Here is a 22,868-nt window from a genome sequence, read left to right as displayed (position 1 = left end):
GTTTGGTCTCTTCTACCTGGAGGAGTTCCAAGCTCTGTTGTTGAACAGAGAGATGGCAAAATTCACTGAACAGATTTTGAGGAGATTTTTAAGTGTGTTTTAGAAGAGATCTCTTATTGTATTTAGATGGTCTCATGCTGAAGGCCTGCTCCACGTTATTTTTAATCAACTGGGGAAAAAAAAGAGTTTAGAAGAAAAATCATATACATCAAAGGAAAAAAAAACCCTGAGGCAAAGGACTATGTCTTTTGGTTATTTTCCTTTCTTTGGATAATGTTAGAGGACCCTGTCCTACTCACTGTAGCAGTGAGTGTCTCTCTGAAAACAGCATGCTTGCTCAGATCATTGGAGCAAACCTGCCCTCATTTGAAGCCATACAAAATAACTAGTGACTCCAGTGGAACTGGGGCTGTCATTAACACTTGGCTGGGATTCTGCAAGGGCATCTGTTTGGTCTAAAAAATTCACAGTTGTGAATTAGGGCTGATAACTGCTATTCCCTTTTACTGGTGTTTAGTAAGTTCTCATCAGCATACAAGCTAGACTAGTGAGTGCATAAAATATGCTTTTCTGTCCTTTACATTTTCCCCAGCCAGTATTTGAATGATAGAAAATTTAAAGGAAGCTTTTAAGAGTGATAAGTAATTATTTTGCCAATGTATTTTGCCTCACTATGTTCGGATCTGGAGGAAGCATGCTATAATTTTAAAGCACAGAAGCACTTCTGTAATGAACCTATTCTTTTGTATTATTTGCTCTGCAGGTCTACCTGCCTCCAAGCTAAAAATACGCCCTGAAAAACAATAAACCATGTATTTGGATTAAACAATGACATGTGCCCACAGTGGGGCATACCTGCCTCATAGCCATAAATACATATTTATAAGCAATATAACATACTAATTTAGATAAAAAGGCAATGCAGATGGCAAGATAATTGTAACTTTGTATGAGGTTCAAACTGTGTAGTAGAAATGTAGCTTTCAGAGAGATAGCATGAAAGAAGGCTGCTATTTTTTTGTAAAAGAAGACAGAATAATTTCTTTCCTTCCTCTGTCCAAGTTTACAGGGAAATAAATGGATATTGAATTAGTTTCTGATGATTTGGTCTAGCAAAGTGCTTAAGGGTTTCAGCATGCTCACTGAAACCATCACAGGGTGGAAATGAAGTTTGTCTCACCATGCTGCCATCAGTCAGCAGTCCCTGGGTGCTCCCACCCCCTCTTAGGCCATTGTTCCTCCCAGCATTTCACTATTCCCTTAGAGAATGGATCTTATAGAAGAGAGGAATCTTCTTTGCATATTATGCTGCATACAGGCCAGTGAGAGCTCCTGTCAGCTCACGGAGGTGTTGGTCTCCTGGCATTGGCCTCTGGGGCAGTTCAGCTGCCACTGTAGCTTCAGGTAGAAAATCTCTCACTACCTGAGGTTGACCCCTGAAGCACAATAGCCAGAGTCAGGATAGATCCTGACTGCATCTTCATAGCTTGCTCCTTCTTGATTGATTTTTGGTTCAGATGTTAAGATATTGCCCTAATATCCTCGAGGCAGGGGAAGGGGAAGAACAAGGTTTTTAGTGATGGCAGAGCCAACAGAAATGAGCTTCTTGCAGCCATGCCTGGCCATCTCCTCTATTCCCTGTAGGGTTTGTTGAGCATTCCTTGTGGTACCACTCCAGATAACTTGTTAGATTCCATGCCAGTGTGCTTTTGCTATAAATGTGTCTCAGTTTGGTCAGTTTGAGTCTTGCTTGCCTGACAGTGATCAGCAGAGAGGAGAGCTGGCAGTCAGACGGGGATGCAGTGAAAGAGCAAGTTGCAAAAGGCATCATTTTGGCAGAAGTGTCCTCACCTGATGTACAGATATTTTTGCCATCACCATCCAAAGCAGATTGGACTCTGCATACAGCAGTAGGCTGTGAGGGTCCAGTGGCGTTTATAAAATTGATACACTCTCCTATAATAAATTTCATTCCTAAGCAATGAAATCCAGGGAGCCTACTTCAGACTGAACCTTGGCTGCCCCAGCACTTTGGGGGCAGTTAGTGGCTCTGTGATATTTCCAGTGTGCTGAAAAGGTGGAAGTTAAGTAAATTTTACAGCAACTATGAAAACATTTCTCTTTACCTTCGTAGTGAAATTGGTCAGAAGTCTCAGCATTTGAAGGGAATTGTGTGGGCTGGCTGAAGGAGCGTGTCCAATAACACCAGAGTTAAACCTTGCTGTGCCTCTTCCTGGTTGGTTGTGAAGGAGCCACACACTGAGACTGCAACAGGGAACTGAAGTATCCCACTGGCTGCCAAATCAGAGTATCCCAAAAAAGTGCAAGAAAGGAAGCTCTGCTGTAAACTTTGTGAAATAACTCCACAAGTTGCATTTCAAAGTAAAATCTCATGGAGGCTGCCTATGGCATTTAAAAAAGGATTTCATTAAATGTTGCTAACTTGTCATAAGCTCTCTTAAATGGAAGGGTAATGGCTTATAACATTTGTAAGCTTTTTAATTTCATGCAATATGAGCAGTGTAATCAACACCTATTAAAGCCAATCAGCTGTGCCAAGTGGGCTACCTACCTCAGCTTTTGTCTATATTTGCATTATGGCTACATCTCTGAACTAACCCTGGAAGCAACATGTTTGTGCTTTCTTATCCTGACATCAGTGGAGACTTTGTGTCCAGAAAACCCCATATGGTCATTGCAGAACTATCTGAACCAATAAGCTGAATAACCACTTTATAATCAGTAGTTTTCACCTTCTTGTTGAGGGAGTTTGGGCCATGGAGGTGATGTGGAGAAGTTAACAGTTCCTGAGCTAAAATGGTCTCTCAATGTATTTTACTTTTTCCCTTTGACAGGTAAAATTTCTCTGCTTGAACTGGTTGTGTATGGAAAGGGAAACTGCCCATATCATGTGTTTGTTTTGCTGTTCTGATCTGATTCCCACCTCCTCTCCATTTTAAACTTTTGCAGCTGGACTCTGTGGTCATTAAAAGCAAGTGATGAGCATCACAGCTCACAGTGAGCTGTGATGGGTTGGGACTGGGGGCTTTGTGGGCTCTAAGCTTTTGCATTGCATTTTTGCCATGATCCCAGAAATCACTTATATTTCAGCTGTGAAAAGGAGGACAGTGGGGCACAAAAACATGTGTGATTGTGTAGGCTGCATTTGTCTCCCTGAAGTTCAAAGTTTAAGGATTTACCATTTCTAAACATTGCTTCTGACAATCAGGATTCTGTCTGCTTTGGAAAATCTGAAATACAAAAGCAATTTACTAATACTAAAAATGAAAAAGAAATGAAACTTTATACAGTATGGGTGGAGGGAATATAGAGGCAAATGGACAAAGAAAACACTAAAACACAAATAGAAAGATCCAATTATAAAGAAAAAGAATGTTTTTCTCATGTTTCCAAGAAGCCTCAAAGCAGAGCTTTGTGTCTTTTTACTACAGGACAGCAAACACTTCTGCAACTCTTCTGCTGATCAAAACTAATTTGGCAGGAAAGTTATGTATTTTATGAGGCATGAGTTGACAAGACAAGCTGTGCTGTCATTAGCAAGTCCAGGCACACACAACCGGTTTTACAGACGGCTCAGGCTGTGTGTTCTTTGATTTGCAATACGAAAGGAAAGTAAGGATTTCCAGGTTTCATTTGCCAGTTGCTATGCCAGTAATAAGAGTTTCTCTGACTGTTTGGTTTCTAAATGACAGATGTTGTCTTTGGAGAAAGAAGAACACAGGGAAAAACCAGGACAACTCTAAATTTGCGCCTTTTTCTTTTAGGACAAGTTGGTTGAGAGTCTTGGGAAAACTGACTTGCTGCTTTTGAAAGAAAAAATTATTGTTTCTTTAGCTGTTAACATCTTCCTGGTTGCAACATCTTTGTTTCTAATCTCTGTTTCTGTTTGGCCATCAACTCCCAGATGCAGGAAGGGGCAGTCCCACACCAGTGTTAGTGACACAGTGTTGGAGTGCAGAACACTGCTGTACATGTGTGATAAAAATGGCTATAACTAGTCACAGAGTTAGACATTCTGACTTGTCAGTAAATCATTGATTGGCATTGACTGTTCAACCAGATATTTAATTATGTGCATAATTTAGACATAAGTAGTTTCACTGACATGAGTAAGGCTATTCCCATGCCTAGAGTTGGTTCTTTGCTGCATATGTCTATAATGTCTACATGTCTGTATGTCTACATGTAGTGCATGTGTGTGGCAGAGCAAAGCCACTGGTGGGAGTTCATCCTGCTCATCTCTGTACAAACATGGAACAGAAAGAAAACTCAAGGTGTTTTAGCTCACAGTATGTCTTCCTTGTTCATCCTTCAAGCACAATCCTTGTTTGCCATCCTTACATAAAACAGCAGGAGATTCCTCACTTTCAAGTCCTAATTTTTTTCCCTGAGCAGGAGTGGAGCTGAAGCCTCCATGGCTTTTGCCTTCACACCTCTGAGGTTCCCCAAAGTGCATCATCTGTACAGTGCTGCTTTCATCCAACTTCCCCTAGAAACATCCATCCTAAGGACAGAGACACATCTTCCTTTGGAAAGTTATTCTTTATGGTCTACAAGGGAAAGTTTCATTTAACATTTATTTCAAATGCAGCAGTGCTAAAATTTGATTTCTAAATCATTGTCTGTTGATGAAAATGGTGAGTAAATACATGCCAAGATTTTCACAGTATCTTCTTAGTCGGTGTGGGTTACTTTGTTGGATTCTTAATTAGTAATCTAAAACTAGGCAATTAAAATTGCTTTTTTGACCTAGGATTTTTCCTCTCTTTTTCTTTCCAGCTGCAGCTTGATATTCTTGTTTCTCTATTGATTTAGACAAGGGGTTGATTTGTCATGGGGCATCTAATGAATAAAAGTGATGAACGTCTGAGTTCTGTTTCTCTTCTAAGAAACCAGCAGCAGCTGCAAAAGATTACCTGTGGCCCCATGAATGGGTGGTTATGGATTCAGGGAGAGGCTTGCTGTTCACTGAATTATTCATATTCCTCTTCACAGTGCCTGGAAAGTCTTCTTTTCCAAGTACTAGTGCAAACTGAGCCTTCTTGGATGTAATCTGATAGGACTGCAGCCCAAGGCAGCACAGCTGAACAGTAATATGTGTTTTTCCAATGAGAAGCTTTGTAGGATATCAGTATTTAAAAGCAGAGAAACAAATAAAATTACAGACAGTGGGTTCATTGAGGGGAGAAGAGAGGTCACTTGTCTGACAGAACAAGCATCGATCTCCAGCAAGGCTTTCAGTTCTTTAGCCAAAAGCTGTTTTCTTTCTTTTGATTGGGTTGATCAGTAAAAGTGTGAACATTTCACTATTTTTGTTAAAATCCTGATTTTTTTCCAAGTATATATTGCAGGTTAGAAGTACCAAGTGGGCACAGCTGTTCATTACCCTAGAGCAGCTGATATTTTCCTTTAGGCAGATTCACTGTCGTGTTGTACACACAGGTGAAGCCACACAATGAATCGCCAAATAATCCATAATCCAAACACACACTAATTGCTGTAAAAGGTCAAGAGTATGTGTTCAATTGAAGCTGATTTAGGGTCTTGGTGTCCATGACTGGAAGGCAACAAGTTGATGGCATGAGCCTGACCACGTTTCCTCTGATGCTTTCTGTGGTTGCATGTTCAGGGCCTGTATCCTCCAGTTTTTTGCAGAACATCCTTCACTCTCTAGATGAAGTAAAGGCCACACTGGGCAATGGCATGTGTGTTGTCACTGGTGCTGGCTTGAGAAGCACCTTTGATTGCATGTCTACTGTTGCTTCATGCCAAAATATTCTATCTGTATTCTGCTACCTCTTGAAATCCCCAGCTCCTACTGCAAACTGACCTTTGCTATATGTTTTCTTAAGATCCCAACTGTTATTTATAAATTATGAGCCCTGATGTTGGTACAAGCTGGCAAAGAAGGAGGCTTTTTGTTTCTGTCTGCAACATTATCTATTATGCAGCACTCTGGGAAGCATAGCTTAGGTGAAGTAGAAGGAAAAGGAAGATGCAGGCAGGACCCTTCCTGTACCCTTTGCTGGTAGGAACCACTCAATGGGTGTTTTCACTGATCAGTTTTGTTCCTCCAGAGTTTTGAAAGAACTTCAGGAATAAAAACACCAGGAGGCAAATGCCTTCTGTTAAAAACAGGAGACAACCACAAGAGGACAAGCTGCCCTGCTGATTGCCAAAGAGTAATTTGGGTCCTTGGCTTTTGCATACCTCCCTGTGCTCTGTGTTACCTTCACACATCCCAGTCTCTTTGGCTGCTTTTGCCATTACTCACCATTTCCCCAAACAACTTTCCTGTCTTCTTCCAGGCATGGAAAAAGCATCTGCTGCTTTTTCTGTGAGCCTGACATCTCTTGAAGTACCCCTCCCTGGCTCCCCAGTGATGTTGGTTAGAGATGTGTTTTTTGCTCATCGGCCCTGTACCACAGCAATACCCTGTGTTCTCTCCTCTCTTCACCCTGAAGCAGATACTCAGGAGTGTCTGTTGACTGGCAGCTGCAAGATACAATCAAATCCCAACACAAAACATCCTGCTCCTGCAGTCGTCCCGCTGATCAGAACTTTGCTCCTGTGCTCTCTCTGTAGGTGTGTGTGTTCAGTGTAGCAAAGTCCAGCATGATTTAGCTCCAGATCAGTCCAATTCCATGTCACACGCTTAGCTGCATCTGTCATTTTACCTGTTCAAGTGTGCCATCGCCTTGGCTGTTGGACATTCAGCCTCTCTGAGGCACAAGGAGGTTTGCAGTTGGTGCACAGTTGAGTCGTCTCCCTGTTTGAGACAGTTCCTGTCTGACAGTAACTTACACATGAACTGTTCTGTCACTGCAGGTCAGAGCTTGGCCCCTCTGTTTGTTCTTGTAAGGAAGACTCTGTCTAGTCATGTAGAGCAACAGAGCATCCTTCTTAAAGCCAAGTATTGATCATTTCAGCAGAAGAAACAGAGTGGTTAGATAAGAGCAATTCAAAACCAGTTTGTGCTAATGTTTCTGTGACCCCATAACCCTGTATCATAATTAAAGCAGATCAAGTTACTTTGGTATCAGAAGTACAGTCATGGGCCCACCCTTTCTTTTCCATCCTTCCCCTTTTCCCAGATATCCCCCTACAGGGTTAACTGAGTATATTTCTACAATAAATATTCCCACAACAAGGCCTAAATATGGTTTTCATCAATCATTTTATAGCTGGTTCAAACCTGTCATGCATTTACAGCAGCTCAGGAAAAAAAATGCAGAAAAACCACGAATAAAACCAAGAATTGGAATAGAAAAGCTGAATTTTCTGTCACCAGGAATGGTCAGATGATCTTTCTTTGTGTCTTGTACAGTGGCAAGTGCTCAGTCTCCAATGAATAAATAACTACAGATCCAGGAAATGAGATTATTACTCCCATGAAGCTGTTGGAAAGGAGAGCACTCTGTGCCCTTCAAACCTGCTTCCTGATGCACAGCCCTGCATTTGCCTACGGTGCACAGCAAACCTGAAGGATAGGGCTCGTAAAGAAGAGGCTTATAATTGCAACAGGAGCCCAGAAACAGAGACTCTTTGGTTTCAGGAACATGTCCAGGCTGAACCTTGTCATTTCACAGGCCAGATGCTTCGGAGAGAACTCCACTGGGTAATCACAGAAGTGAGGATGGCTGCCTGCGTCCTGCCTCCAGCCCTCACCGTGCTGTAATATAGTTGCTTTTGCAGTGTAATTGCTTTCTCTGCAGGGCTTCTTCCTATTGATTCTGCTTGTGTGGATTTAAATGGTTTGCGGGTTGTAACTAGACTCAAGTTGGTTTGCAACTCCTCTCCTCTGTACTAGGCAGCTCACGTGGCAGTTCTGAGAGACTTCAGTGATGTCTGGATAGCATCACTCCCTGGCCTGCACATATATATTTGATTGGAAAAGAGAGGCTGGATCAGATAAGTTCAGAACATCAATAAATACGTGTATTTTGTTTGGTGACACTTGTTCAATTTGAATCTTTTTCCCAGGAAGCAGCTTGTGTTGTGTCATTTTTTCAGCGTGCTGTGTAAATGCTCTGCATCTGCAACTGTCGAGGCTGGTGCCATCCCATAGCAGTGCCATCTGCTCGCTCACAAAGTGCTTTTTGCGTAGATAAAAAATGTGAGGTGTTACTCATAATTAGGCAAATCACATGCTGTGATCTGTGATTGATTTGATTCCTGTTGCTGGCTACCTCGCATATGTCTATGTGTCCATAAGTATTGTCTACATATCAGCATATGGATGCAGATGAATCAGAGACTCGTGAATTCTTTTTCCCAATCCAGACATATGGAAATGTTTTCCCTTCTTCTTATTAGCAGCAGCTGAATTTCAGTAACACCAGGGGCCTCTGCTGGGATCTTTGCCTGTGTTTTGTGCTGTACATGCATACGTAAGTTGGCACGGCCATTTATAATCTAATACAAGAAGTAAGCGATCCATGACATGCAGCAAAGGAAAGCTATAATTTCAAAGCGATGTTCAGAGATAGCCATGTTATTAGCCTTCTTGGAGAAAAATATCTGGATGTATAAGTTGGTGTTATGCAGTGCAGTAACAGAATGCCTAAAAGGAGCTGTGAGCATTGCAGAACCCAAGTGTCTCTGCTGAATCCGACTTTTGGAATGTATTGGTGTGCTTTTCTTAATTTTAACAGTATGTGCTCTGAAATGTGTATTCACCTCACTGACTGACAAAGATCCTAGTTGTTTGTGGTTGTAGTATGGTCCAAGTAAAGCTTGATCATAAGGGAAAGTTACTCAGAAATTAGTCCTGTATAATTATGATATTGTCTTCTAATGTCTTTTGTAGATAGTGAAGTATGATTTACCAGCAGTTTTAAAAGATGTTTAAGGCAGCAGTAGAGGTACCAGAAAGGCCATAAAAATGAAAACACACAAATGGAGGTTTGCACGCTTGACTGGAGTAAAAGTTACGAGCAGTGGAGTAGCTATATAGTTGGATGATTTAGAATACCTGAAGCCTCAGCAGACCTCTCTTCTGTTCTCTCCCTCTCTCCTGTGCCTGCCTACAGTGTGTTTACTTCGGCAGGAGATTTGTCACCACTGGACTGTGATCATAACTAGGACAGCCCAAGGCAGAAAATAGGCTATAACTTAGCACAAATCCATAGTCCCGCTGCTACAACACCTCCTGTAGACGAGGATCAGATTTGAGCAAGCTGCCACTGAGCAGCAGCTGCAGTTTGGCATTTCTGCAGAAGAGTTCAAGTAAACTGAAATGGTTAGTGAATACTTGGTTGATTTTATACTGGAAGGGGTGATCAATGTGCTGTGAACCCAGAACTGCTCTTCTCCTGTTTTAGAGCTATTAGAGTTGCTTGAGTCCAGCTTTGTTTGTGCAAGGGAGAGCTGTTCCCCACTGATGCTGAGTTAATCATCAGCACACGTTTGATTGACTCTGGTGTAACACCTTTGAGTGAACTCTGAGTGCAGTGAAGTGCTTGAAGCATTTTTGGAATTATTTGGTCATTTTACAAGTTGTGCTGTTCTCTTCATTTCAGCTGTCTGAGGGTGTCTTGTGAGAGGACTCCTGGAGCTGAGAATGCTTTAATGCATTGGACTTTTTTCCAAAGCCGGTAATGATTAGTTCAGTCCTACCAACAGAGAAAGTTTTGTGAATGTGCAGCAGCCTTCAAATGTTACAAACCCAGATTTCCCACTCCCATGGATGCTGAATGGAACTCCAACATGCACAACTGCATGTTATTTTTATGTGTATGTCGGTTTCATCATGTCATCTGTGGTTTTCCTTGTATTATAAGTCAGTGAAGTAAAAAAAGAAAAAAAAAAAAACAGCAAAAAAGTCAAGGCAAATGTAATGTCTTGGAGATTTTTTCAGTGTTGTTTTTAATGTCAGCAGTCACGGTGTAATTTAATTTTCAGAAGAGTCTCAGTTGCAAATCAGCTGATTGGGCATCTTGAAGAAGGAGCCACTCTCTCAAAGCACTGTGTTCATGAGATTATGACAGGTATTCTTCTAAAGAAAGAAACCCCTAGATTGCCAGAAATAAATCACTTTGAAGGATACAAACCCCCTTGGGTAGCCTTGCAAAAGCAGAACCCAGTCATTTATATCTCACATCACAAACCTGCCTTCTTTGCACTTTAAAGAGAGGAGTCAGAGATATAATTGCTTTAATGGAGGAAAGGGAAATTTATCTTTTGTTTCTGTTGTTATTAAAATGAACTTCAAGAACTGCCATTGAAGAGAGGGGGTCTGTGGTACTGGACATAAAACTCCAACATTCTCAATCTATGCTATTAAAATATGTCACAGTGGGTGGGACCACAATATTTTCTCATCTTCATTGTACTGTAAAAGGTATCGTTCTGTGAAGGTGACTGTACCTTGTTTGCATACAAGAAGAAACTTGAATTTTATTTTTTTTAAGCATTTGAATGCTTAATAAAGCATCAGAAGTCAGAACACAGAACACTAATTCATCTCATATTACTACATTTATGCCTTTGAATGCCCGTGGCAGGTCAGGGCTGTATCAGCTCTGTTACTGATCTAGGTTACATGACCTGGGCTCATTACAAGTATGATAAGAGTTTGTTTCCTGGAAGAAGAGGATGTAGACTACATTTTGCTATATCTGCACTGGACCTATTGCCTCCTTCGTAAAAGCAACCATTTATAGACACAAATATAGCTGGGGCATTTTGTAGCATTTGTTTTAATCTGTTTGTTACCAATTCCATTCACAGTTGGCTTTCATTCTGCTGTGAAAAGCTTACACTGTCAAATCAGAAGTTTTACTAGAAAAGGGATTTAGTTACATGAACATTACGTTCAACTGTTTGAAGGACAAAATCAAGATCAAAAGAGACTCAGGGATTAAACAACAAAAAGTATGTTTAAATCATATTAAGGGCTATTTTCAATCTAGCACCTAGGGATTTAGCTACATGCCTTAAATTTTTGTGCCAGGAGGCTTCTGGGCAAAATCCTGTTCTTGCTGTGGGGAGCTTGATCGGAAACAGTAATGCTTGGCTTGCAAGCCTGAAGTCAAGATTTTTCTGTTAATGTAGCTGAAGACCAGAATCCAAGCACGATCTTAAGGCTGGGAGTTCTCTAGATACTCTCAAGTTTGTCTTCTTCACAGACAAAGGTAGATGCTGTCCAGTGGTTCATGTTTGCTCTTCAGGATGTCTGTACAATGTTCTGGTGAGGTTTGCTGAAATTCGTGGTGGTGCCAGTTGCTTGATCCCTGCAGCATCTGTTATCGATTCTGAAGGGGTTTTACTCATTTTTTTCCTCACAACTCTCCATTTTATGGGGGAAGCTCTGAGCTTTTTCAGCATCAGACACTCTCCAAAGGAGTTTCTATTCTTAAGGCAGGAATTGAGGGGAAGAAATGCACACTGAGGATCAGGTCTTGGTTTTTTTGACATGTACTCACAGCATCTTCTGGAGACCTTTGTGGTTAGGAAACTCTGCACTGAGTGAGGTATTACTGGTGCTTCCCTTTGAAAGATGAACAAGTCATATGGGAACATGCAAAACTGGGTCAGGGATACTAATTTAAGCATATCTGTGTCAACAGACAAAAAAATGACACAGTAAGGGTTACCAAGTCAGCTTTTCTTGTAGGTAAGGGGACATGCCTGACACCTGCACTACCAGGCAATGTACAGTGCTGTGCCCCCAGCACTGGGTGATGCTGAGAAAGGACTAAGAGGTGATGCCTTTGTGGCTTTTCATTAGAGGTTTATCAGTCTTGAGGAAGGACATGTCAGGTACCCTAAAATTATTGCTTTGTCTCTCAGTTATTGGGCAACGAATACTTGCCACTCCAAACTAGACAAAACTGAGACATTACCTTGTGCAGCTCTGAGTTGTCCCTACCAATGAAAAATTCATTTCAGGGGAGTATCACTGCTATATTACTGTCATCACATTTAGCTGGTGGTATAGTAGGACTGGTTGGACTCAAAGAAAGGAATATATTTGTTATAACCCACATAAATACTTCCCCTCTTTTTACTGCTCCTTAGAACAACACTCAGGGGTGCAGGCAGGTGAATGTGGCAGTAGGCCAAGTGAAGGAGGGCTTTTGCTGGCTGTTTGCTTTACAGAAAACAAGCTTTTACCCTCTGACAGTCCACCTGTGTATAGAGCAGTGTTTGCTTTCTGTAATGTCAGTGAGAAGTAGAATTGAGCAGGAAAATGGTGCTCTGAGTGACTTCTCCGTAGACTGCTCCTTGCCAACCTGGATTATGCTTTAATATTTTATTTTTCCCATTACTTTGTCAGCCTGCAGGAAATTCACCATTTCCGTTATTTCCACAAGCTTCACTTGCACTTACTCTGTGAAGTCTTTGAATTCATAGGCTCAAATCAAAGCTACTCCTTTTGACCATCCGAATTGCAAACACGCTGACTGTGAAGCATTATTTTTAAATTGCCTGTTAAAATTTAAAAGGATTTCCAAATATCTTTAATAATTCCCTATAACAGTCTGAGGACATCTGTTAAAGTACTGAATTTTCCTTAAGTCAGCACTGGTTGGGATTGCTTCAGCTGCAAATTAAGGTTGTCAGTCAAAATGCTTTTTTTCTGTTTCACTCTCGGATCTGGGAGATTTTAGCATCTCTTCCAAAGTGAGCCAAAGAAAGACAGCTAGTGAGCTGTTTAGGCTTGTGTTGCCATGTGTTTAATCTAGCAAACAGTGAGTTGATACCTTTTGTGAAGTCCTCCATGTTTTACTGGATACCTCACTGCTTTGTGAGGAACCAAGCTATACAGTTTTGACACATTTTCGCACTTTTCATATTCTTTATTCTGCAGCATGTGTCCAGTGTTTTAATGTATTGAGTAGCTGTGGCAAATGCCTTTCTGTCTCTACAAATATTTGCATTATTGTTAAGGCATTGGGTCTGGTAATGAGGGACTCAAGTAAGAAGCAAAATGATGTATTTACTCTGTAGGATTTCCTGCAGAGATGAATAGTAGGTTCATGGGGGGCTGGAAGTAGGTAACCAGCCCAAAGAGTTCTTAAAAGATGTGCTTCTTTATTTCCTGCTGATATTCTAACTCTAGGTCTGTCAAGGGTTATGACAGTTTATGAAAATATTGCTTCACTGCATAACTGTTTTCATTGTGGTGATGAAACCATACTGATCTAGTTTTCCACTTGCTCATGTGCATTAGAATACTTCATTTTGTGTCATGATAAGATTAAAGTGTGAGAGAAGGGAAAGGTTTTGTCTTTTCAATTTTGATTCCTAACTGGTTTTTAATGTTTTAATTATTTTTTTTCTGTGTGATTGAAAGAAACTGCATTATCACCAAGCTTGCAACAGAGGAAACATATTTTTTAATGTTCAGTATTTAAAAGATGTCAGTGTTATTTCCTTTGTAAACAGAATATGATGGACAGAAAATCTGCAGAATTTTCAGCAAAAGGGAGTAATTTTTTCAATTCTTTTTCATTCCTTAATGGGAAAAGAATTATGGAAATGAGACCAGGCATTGCATTAAGTGCTTGAAATGTTCCTTCCCTGCAGACCAATAAAAACATAACTCTTCCATTAGGGAAATTTAGTTTTTTGAAGGCTGCATGAATCTGAATTCTGAATCAGTGAATGAGATGACTATGCTGGGGTAAGTATTTCAAGGTCTGATGATGTATTTTAAGTATTTTGTAGGTGGATACCAGCTCTTAACTTGTCTTGTAAGTCTTCTTTAGAGCAACTTTCTCTGTGACTCTCTTCCTGTTAACCACTTGACTTATCTTGTAATACTTCTGTAGTGCAATCTCCTCTTATGCAGAGCAGTAACAGTTTCAAAGCCATGGGGATTGAATGATTTTTCCTACCTGAATTTGGACTAGAAGATTTCCTGGCCTTTTCAAAACGCTGTAGCTATTTGCATAACTCCATAAACAAAAGTCAAATAGTGCAAGTCAAAAGTGAGACTTTCTGTGCTTCATATGGCATGTTTATAGTGGTTATAGTCTCACCTATGACTATACATTATGCAGATTTTAGCTACCTACCTTTAAAACTGAAATGAATATGTAGCAGTAAACTGCTATCACTAGAGGTGTTCAAATTAGGTTCCTGTGCAATGGATATTCAAGTGAAGCCATCCTTTTTTCCTATGCTGTTAACCATAAAATAATAAAAATCAGCATTAATTTCTAGGAATTTTAGAAGATCACAAATAAAAATTAAAGAATAGGAAAATCATTACAAGTCATTACCAGTGATCCTGGCTTCTAACTTATTAATCATAATTCAATTTCATATACTATATTACTTAAGTTATCAATAACATTGGAGAGGAGTAGAAGGATGATTTGTCTTCATTTAGTGTATGAGGACACAGAGACACCAAGAGCTTCTGAAACTTGTCCAAGGTCTGGAAATGGTTAAGTGGAATTCTTTCCTTTTGTTATTTTTATTTAGTTGTAAATAATCTGAATGTAGTCATAAGGGTCTAGTTATAACTGATCAAATAAATCCCATTTCCCCCTTTCTTACTGAAGGGCTGATCCCATGGGCACATGCTGCAAAAAAAGTCAAAGCAGGAAATGTAATTGTTGTGAATACATGGGGCCAGTTTTACTTTAGTTTTTTGAGGTTTGTCTTCTACAAACACCACTGGGAATCATTTGTCTGTCACTAGAGTGTTGCTTGAAGCTCCTGTTATGTTTTATATGCAAACAGCCTTCTGCCATGATCCCCCCAAAAATGGCATCTAAGAAAATATTAACTGTGTTTCTTACAAATCCAGGAGGCAAGGAGAACATGCCTGACCTACACAATTCTCTGTCCTGATTGTTCATTCCTAGTGGAAAGATTTTGAAACGCTGAAAAAAGACATTGGTCGAAGAAGCACACAGACATAAAATTTTCAACTCCTTGCTGATTTTCTTGCTATTTTATCCCCTGTGCCTATCCTGTGGCTTAGCCAGTTGATGAATTTGATCAACTGCCTGCTTTAGACATTGCAAAGAGATACTGGCAGTGAATTTCCACCTCACACGTCAGATTTTTGGCTGATTTAAGTTGGGGTCACCCTGTGCTAGTGCTGTAGGTGGCTAATAGCCCCTGAGAAACCAGCTGTGCAGACTGGAGCTGCCTGAAGAAAACACGAGTTCCCCGGTGTCTTGGATGTGTTTGCACACAGAAGGAGCCAGATGGTTGTAGCTGTGGGTTTTCTTTGGCTTTGCTCTGTAGGAGAAATACCTGAGATGGATGTGGCCAGGTAGCTGTGTGGCTCCTGTGTATTTATAGCTGCTTTGTCTCTTCTCTCAGAGGTGTATTGAAAGCATAAAAATGAAAAATTGGTAGAAATCTCTATGGTCAAGTGGGGACTGGGGAAGACTTCATGTCTTGTGTTCTGTAGACCCAGTGGGATGGGTCTGGTTCAAAGCTGGCATCCCACCACAGTCTGATGGTGATAGATGCCAGATGGTTCATAAGTGCTTTGAGATGAAAAGCACTCTCTACAAGTTCACCAGGTTTTCTCCTTCCCAGTTCTTAAGCATGGCCTGCTCACGTGGCCCTGTGGTAGACAGAGTCACCCACTGGAGTCATCAGAAGTAATATTGCAGGTTTGACTCTGAAATGCACTGCTGCACTCAGCCACCCTCCCAAAACGAAGCTTAGGTCAGGTCCCCATATCATCTGCACATTTTAAAATAGCAGATTGGTTGGGTTATACCAGCAATAAAGCAAACAATCCCTAAAACAAGGCTGGTCTCTGGGACACTGCCTGGGCCAAAGGTGTGGTTGTGCACTCTGGTTTTATCCTGGACAATAAGAATTACTGCAGGGTAGCCTGAAATACTGCAGGGTAGCCTGCACTCCAGCCACACACCCAACCTTGGGGCCGTTACCCCAGTGCTGGGCAAAGCTCCAGGTGTCTCAAGCAGCCTGGTCCCGGGCAACCATTTCCATCTCACATCCTTGTTCTCGTGGTCTTGTTCCAGGGCAACCCACTGTACTTCCAGTCCGCCAGAAATGTGACAGTGAACATCCTCAATGAGAAGACGAAAGTCCTCACTCGCCTTGTAACAGGTAAGGAGGGGAAAAGGAAGGATTCCTGCTTGGAAGGATTAAGGAGGGATGAAAGCAGGTGTGTTGTGGGATGCTGTGCTGGCTTCAGACAGTGCTCAGGAGGGGAGCCCAGGTGTCTTGTGAAGTACAAATGAAAACTTCGCTCTACTTTGTGGAAACAAAGCTGGAGACATGAAAGCTGTGCTGGAGAGGCAACTGGCTGGTGCTGTCTGATAACAAAACAGACCATTGTTTTCATTTGAAAGCCAATGCAGAGACAGAAATGTTAGTTGTACGACTTCAGGGTCAAGAAGAACATATGCAGGCTGACATTTCTGTAACAAGCACAGGTTTTTCCTAAGACACAACTTGCCTAAAATCTTGGGAACTCTGGAGATCATCTGTGGCTGAGTTGTGATGCTTTGCAATTTAGAGTCCTTCTGCTGATGAAGAATTCCCTTGCGCTCCCAAACATGAATATCTTTGATAGAAGAATGGGTGTTTCATAAATCGCCAATGCACAGCAGCCTTTGAATGATTGAATGTGTAATTTGGGTTGAAAGAGACTAATGCATTATATATGGTAATATAATATATATATGATAAAGGATAGGTATATATTTATTGAGATTTATCCATGGACTGGGAGAAGTATTGCTGAATGGCAGAGCCAGTAATTCATAAACATGTTTCTACATTGAGCCTGGGTTGTTTGGTTTGCTTATATAACATCTTGGCCTCTAGTCACAGTATTAAATAATTAAATATACAGCTTCAGTGAGCAATTATTTAGGCAGAATGCGTGAAAATTGCCTGGAGGAAGGAAATAAATTCAACCCCAAGCTCCCTGATTCTCACATTCAGAATGAACATGTTGAGTTTGTTGTTTCTCCATATATTTTCAAGAGGCTGTTTGGTTCACTTAAAGCACCTCCATGTCATGAGAGCTTGGGAGGACACGCTCAGTGATATTTCCTGGTGTGATGTTCTGGTTATTGATCTTTTTCTGCATTTGGCAGCAGGTTTGGTTTTGGAGTGAAGCAAAGATGTCCCATGTAGTTCCTGCTTCAGTGATGAGCAGGGAGGTGGTTAATAAGCAAGATACGAATACAAACTTAAAGTAATGGATTTTCTCAAAAGGCTGCAACAGTTCTTAAGTGTTTCCAGGGATCTCAGCATGGCCACACTTCTCTGTTGTCAGAACCATGTGCATGATTCTGTGTGCCCTGATGCCAACACAGATGGCCTGTGCAGGGAAACGCTGGGTAGGGATGGACTTTGAAGCTGCCTATAAGAAAATACTGGCTTTCAGGTCTTCTTTCTCTTGTCTTTTGAGAAATGAGACTAGTCATGAAAATGGCCAGAATTAATGCAAAGCTCAATCGTGCAGGGTAATATTCCAGGGAGGCTGTGGCTTGAACAGAGTTGGCTGGGCTTTTAGAAGGTGATTTGTCCGAAGTTTAGCCTAGGTCAGTAACTGAGGGCTCTGCTCTTTGCAGCCTTTGAGCCACAAACCTGCACAGAATTGCTATTCAGGCAGCTGATGTTTATTAGACTCCACAACAAAATGTATTGCCAGAGGCTTTCCAGCACTGCAGGGCACAGCAGCCCACAGGAAAAGCACCAGAATTGAAATAAGATCTACGAAGGAAAGTTTTACTTGTCTAAAAACTTTGTGCAACATGAGAGGCTGCCATTTTTCTTGGCCTGCACATGACTGAAGTGTTCTAAAAGAAAACAAGAAAACATTTGCTCCTGTGGTGGTGTTTGTCTTTTTTCTTTTTTCTTTTTTTTTTTTAATTGGGCTGTGCATGACACTGATAGAATTTTAAACCAGATATATTTAACAGGCAGAAAACCAGGAATCTTTTACACTGCAGTATCAGTCTAAGCAAAATGGACTCTGAAGCTTTTGATGCCTCTTACTGCTGCACCAATACTCTCAAAGCAAGGCTGGATATATTCATTACTGTTTCACATTACTGTCTTTTTGTAAAAATTTCCCAGCTGTATCGAGTTTTAATGATGATTTTATGGCACACATAAGCACTAAAAAAAAACTCCACAGATAGAAATAGTTGAGAGGTTCTTATTTGGGTAGAAAACTGCCCTTTCCTAGTGAGATATAAAAGCACAGACCTCCTGTTTAGTGTCTCAGATGCAGGTTGTATCTGCAGAACTATTAGGACAATCTCAGCAAAGGGGTTTGTGAAATGTATTATTTTCTTGTATTTTTCACTAAAAGGTTGTGATCCTCCTCTTAGGTCCCCAAGCAGTGGAAGCACACAGCCAAAAATTTGAGGTGAAAACCCTCTCTGGAAAATTGCTGTTTTCTGCAGATGACAACGAAGTGGTGGTTGGAGCAGAGAGATTGAGAGTTTTAGGTAAGAGTTTGTTCATTAAATCACAGTTTTAATATGCACCTCTTCAAATTTTCGTATAGTTTTGCCTGACTTTCCTTCATGCTTACTGAAAGCTACTTTTGGAGATAAAACCTTGTGCTGTCTTTATTGCTTTGAATCTTCTCCAAGCAGATAATGGCCAGGAGTTTCTATCTGAGGGGTTTCTTAACTTTCACAATATGTTATTTCCCCTCCAGAAAAAAAACTCCCCTGGAAGTGGTTTGTTTTGCACCGCAAAGTAGCTTTAAAACCAGTTTTGGAAATTGAACAACTTTATCTCTTGGGTCTGAGATGAAGGACAGTGAGGGATGGCTCTAAGGGTGTGTCCATGTCTGCAGTTACTGTGCACAGGGAAACCTCAGGGTTCATGTTTTCAGTTCCATCACTGTCACCAGCTCCTCCTTCATTCTGAAATGAACACCAAGAGGGAAACCTGCAGTGAAAAGGTCAAAATTAATTAGGATCCCACATTAGTTCTCTAAAGAGTTTGGTGGCCTTTCCTTAGCCCCCTGCAAGAGCACACTGTGCATCTCTGAGGTGTTGTGGGAAGGGATAAGTGTTCTGTGCACAGGAGAAAAGGCCAATGTTACCACTGCCACCACTTCCCTGCCTGCCTTTCCAGACACACAGGGCAGCTTGAACTCTCCTTTTTCCTGTGCAGGATCTGACTCCCCAGCTGTCCTGCCTGCCAGGCTTTACATAGGTATTTCCTAATGAAGACTGGGAATACACTTTGGGTTTGGGGCATGGGGGTTCTTTCTTGTTTGTTTGGATTTTATTTTTTTTTAATAGGAGAGATGAAACAGTTGTGGTAATTGTAAATTTTAAAACTTATTTGATAGTTATATGAAATTACCTGTCTGGAACTTCAATTTTCGTGCTTTTCAGTTCAGTCCATGCTCTTTGGTTTGTCTAAGATTTGCTCAGGAAGGTTTTCACATAAGACTAGACTGAGTATCTTAGTATTGCTGGCAGTTAGTCACACAGCAGTGCCACTGGTCTCTGTGGATGCACCAATAACTGTTTTCTAGTGGCTTGATTTGGATGCATCTGTTCATTTCAAACTGTTCCTTACTTCTCTAGTAAGCTCCTAAAATCAGACAGATCAGTAAAGGAACTTAGAACTATCTATTTAGTATTTTTAATTATTATTATTTCTACATATTACATAGTATATTATTAGTGTCCTATGCATAATCTAAATGTGACTTTACATCTAATCCATAACATTTATGTTGCCTGATGTCCTGTTATTCTGGATGGTTCCTGTTTATAGACAGGCCAGTCTAGCTCTTTGTAGGTCACTGTTATTACACACTGGACACGTTCACTCACCAGATGTAAAAAGTTGGGTGAGTTTTATGGGATAAATGTTGAGCTTCACAAAATTAACAGTATCTTTTTTAGCTTAAAGCTTTGAAAAGGTCCATTCAAAATTCTTGCAAGGTTACAGAGCTGGGGGACATTAGTCACAATCCATATTCTTCCACAAATCTCCCTTCACTGCACCATTCAGAGCTAATTCATGGTGCAATTTTTGTACAGGGTAGATGGAGTCAGTAAGGAACAGTTTTTAAGTGTTTTCTTGGAGACCTTTAAATAAGAGAGATTTATATCATTGTTTTACAAAAAAAAAAAAACAAACAACAAACAAACAAAAAGCCAAACAAAGAAAAATAAAACCAAAGCAGAAACTTTTCCTTACAAGGTGTTTTTCAGATTACATACTTACAAAAATATTGCTTTTTAGTTACTTTGTACTTTTGAGAAACTAGGAGTCAATTTTGATAGCTGTTTTGAGTTTCTGACTTGTTTTAGTCTCCAGAATAAACAGCATCAAAAATACTGCTGATCACTGTAGTGCACTTTCATTTTTATCTCCAACTGAGTGTTTCTCGAGGTTTCTTTGGCTTTTGCAAATCTGTCAGAAAAGAAAAGGTACAATAACAACACTGGTGATGTTACATGGCAAGTATTCCGATGACCTTGAGCTGAAATGCTTTTGGAGTTCATACTTGGCTTTGTTTTTCTCCAGCTTTGCTTCCACAATCTAATTTTATCTCCAAAAGTGTTTGCCATGGCTGTTTACCATGCTGGGAAGTGTTATACCATATGTTCATATTTCTTCCAGTGCTTTTGTCTGCGCTGGAGGCCAGTCCGACTCGTAGTACACAGACAAATTCCTTTGATCATTTTTCTGGTGTTTGGGATCTCAGGTGCTGTTGGTGTGTGTCTGCTGGCACCCACCTACACCATGTAAATAATCTCAGCTTGTTCTCGTTGTTGCTGAACACGTATTTGTTGTAGAGGGAAGTGCATGTCAGCAATCTGGCACGAAAGTCATCTCACGCAGGTCAGAGCAGCAGTTCTTGTGGTTGGCTTTGAATCTTGCTAGTGACAGTAACTTTTTTCTTTGTATGGTCTTCAAAGTTTCTTCTGAAAGTTTGTGCTACAAACTAATGCTGAATCCTTGTCTGAGAAATGAAGTGGGTAGCTAGAGGATTTTTCAACACTAGCAAGGGATAAAAAAAGGGAGGAATACACAGAATTATGGATTAAAAACAAATGCAAGTAGTACCTGTACTGCCATTGATGGTGCTTCAAAATATTGCTCAGCATGGACAGTGCAGAATAACAAATGAAAATGTTTTTTATTTGATTTGTATTTGGGGGAGTTATTTCTGATTTATAAGCATTAAAGGACACAAAAGACAGAGTTGGTTGCCTCTGATTTTCATGCATGATATAGTTTAGAGTACTTCAGTGATTTTATTTGATGTAGTGAATTCAGTCCAACCTATCATCGTAGGGGAGACTGGAAGATAATGGGAACTTCTATCTGAGGAGAAGGGCAGCCCTTTGAGCCCTTTGGCCATGGTTTTGCAAGGCTTAGATTTTGAAGGCAAAATCTGCCACTTCTCTGCCCACTACACGGCCCTACAGTGCCATGGTCAGCAGTGCACTTCTGCAGACACCACAGAGACAAAACCAATGCCTCACAGGATGGCCCTGTGGGCTCACAAACACAGACATTCTGCACAGGGCAGATAAATGAGCTGCTGCTAATTGAATTTGTATGTGTACATCGTTCAGCAGTTCTCCTTCCCCCTCCTCCCTCCCTCTAGAAACGAAACGTGTTCAGATCGCCTGAAAAATGGTGTGTAAAAAATACTCTTTAGTTAAAAGAGTATTAAAAAATAACTTTGATATATATTAATTACAATTTCATTTAATAGCTTATTGAACGTTATAGCATTTATAAATAAAAGACAATCATAAAGCATTATTCTGGCTATTAATTAACTCTATTTATTCTGCAGATTAGTTTTTAAATATGCCCTCTAGATGCCACTTGATAATAATTAACAGAGTTACATTATTATCTCTATAGAAAGCCACTTTTAATTAAATCTAAAGCAATTTAAATTAGCATGAGTTTTTACAGAAATTAAACTCTGGTCAGATGCTTAATTTAGCCTTATAAGACAACATCTGATGACATGCCAGTGTCAGTTCTCCCAAGGGCCTTGACATCTTTTTTGGAGATTATTTTTTGAAGTTTGTTTTCAGGGAAACTTGCCAGTATACTCTGGTGTTTAATATTTATGATGGATTTAACCAATATTTTTAAAGACTAAATATTGATGGAAATCCACATGCATTGCAGTGAGCTGAGATAAAACCACAAAAGATGTGTCCCTGCAGCTTACAGGCTATGGAAGTCCCTGGGTTTTAGTGTGGAGAAAGGTTTGTGTGGGAAGTAGGATTGCATGGGCTGGATGGTGTCCCATTACAAATCAACCACGCTTTTTAACCACTATTAAGATTACCCTTTTGCTTTGCAATAAGGATAGGATTAATCACAAACCCACAAAGTCCCTTCTCTGTAATAGAACAATAGAGGGATTGCTCCCACTCTGTGTCCCTAGAAAATGTGCCTCTCACTTAGACATTTAGATTAGCACAGCAGAAGCTTTTCTGCTAATGGAGCCTAATGATAAAAATTTGGCTGAAGTGTTTCCCTGTGGCAAACCCTAACTGAAATAGCTGTATTTAGAGTGGGGTAGGATGCCTTTCATCTCCCAGAATAAAGACTGCCGGAGCAGTGTGACCATGCAGCCCTCCCCAGCACCATGGCTGATTAAAATGTACCTTTGATCTCACCAACCCTTCCATGTCCTGCCTTCAAATAATTAGCCAGTAGCTCTGTTTCTACCTTGCAGCTTTTTTCCACTGTAGCCTATTCCCTCTGGGCAATGAACCGTGTGGAGCATGTCAATGCTGACCATGAGTTAGACTTTCTGGAATGTTAGATTGGGAACATTTTTGTCTTCTAGTTTCTCTCCAGCTGCCTGGGAACGCACCTGGAAAGAGGAGTCAGCTGTTGAAATGTTATTGCAAATTTATGAATAA

At 40.6% G+C, this 22,868-nt stretch overlaps 1 protein-coding gene across 5 annotated transcripts in view; it reads left to right on the top strand.

Moving 5' to 3' along the window:
- SGCD (sarcoglycan delta) overlaps positions 1-22,868 on the top strand; it is a 322,382-nt gene that overhangs the window by 255,524 nt on the left and 43,990 nt on the right. For all 5 annotated transcript variants that reach the window (XM_027643293.1, XM_027643291.1, XM_027643294.1 and 2 more), the window contains exons 5-6: positions 15,987-16,074; positions 18,318-18,437. In XM_027643293.1, coding sequence (XP_027499094.1) covers positions 15,987-16,074; positions 18,318-18,437 — 208 coding nt within the window. The remainder of the gene's footprint in view (positions 1-15,986; positions 16,075-18,317; positions 18,438-22,868) is intronic.

The sequence above is a fragment of the Corapipo altera genome, unplaced genomic scaffold, assembly GCF_003945725.1.
Source record: "Corapipo altera isolate COAL_440 unplaced genomic scaffold, ASM394572v1 75, whole genome shotgun sequence".
Taxonomy (NCBI): domain Eukaryota; kingdom Metazoa; phylum Chordata; class Aves; order Passeriformes; family Pipridae; genus Corapipo; species Corapipo altera.
This window is presented reverse-complemented; position numbering and strand designations above follow the sequence as displayed.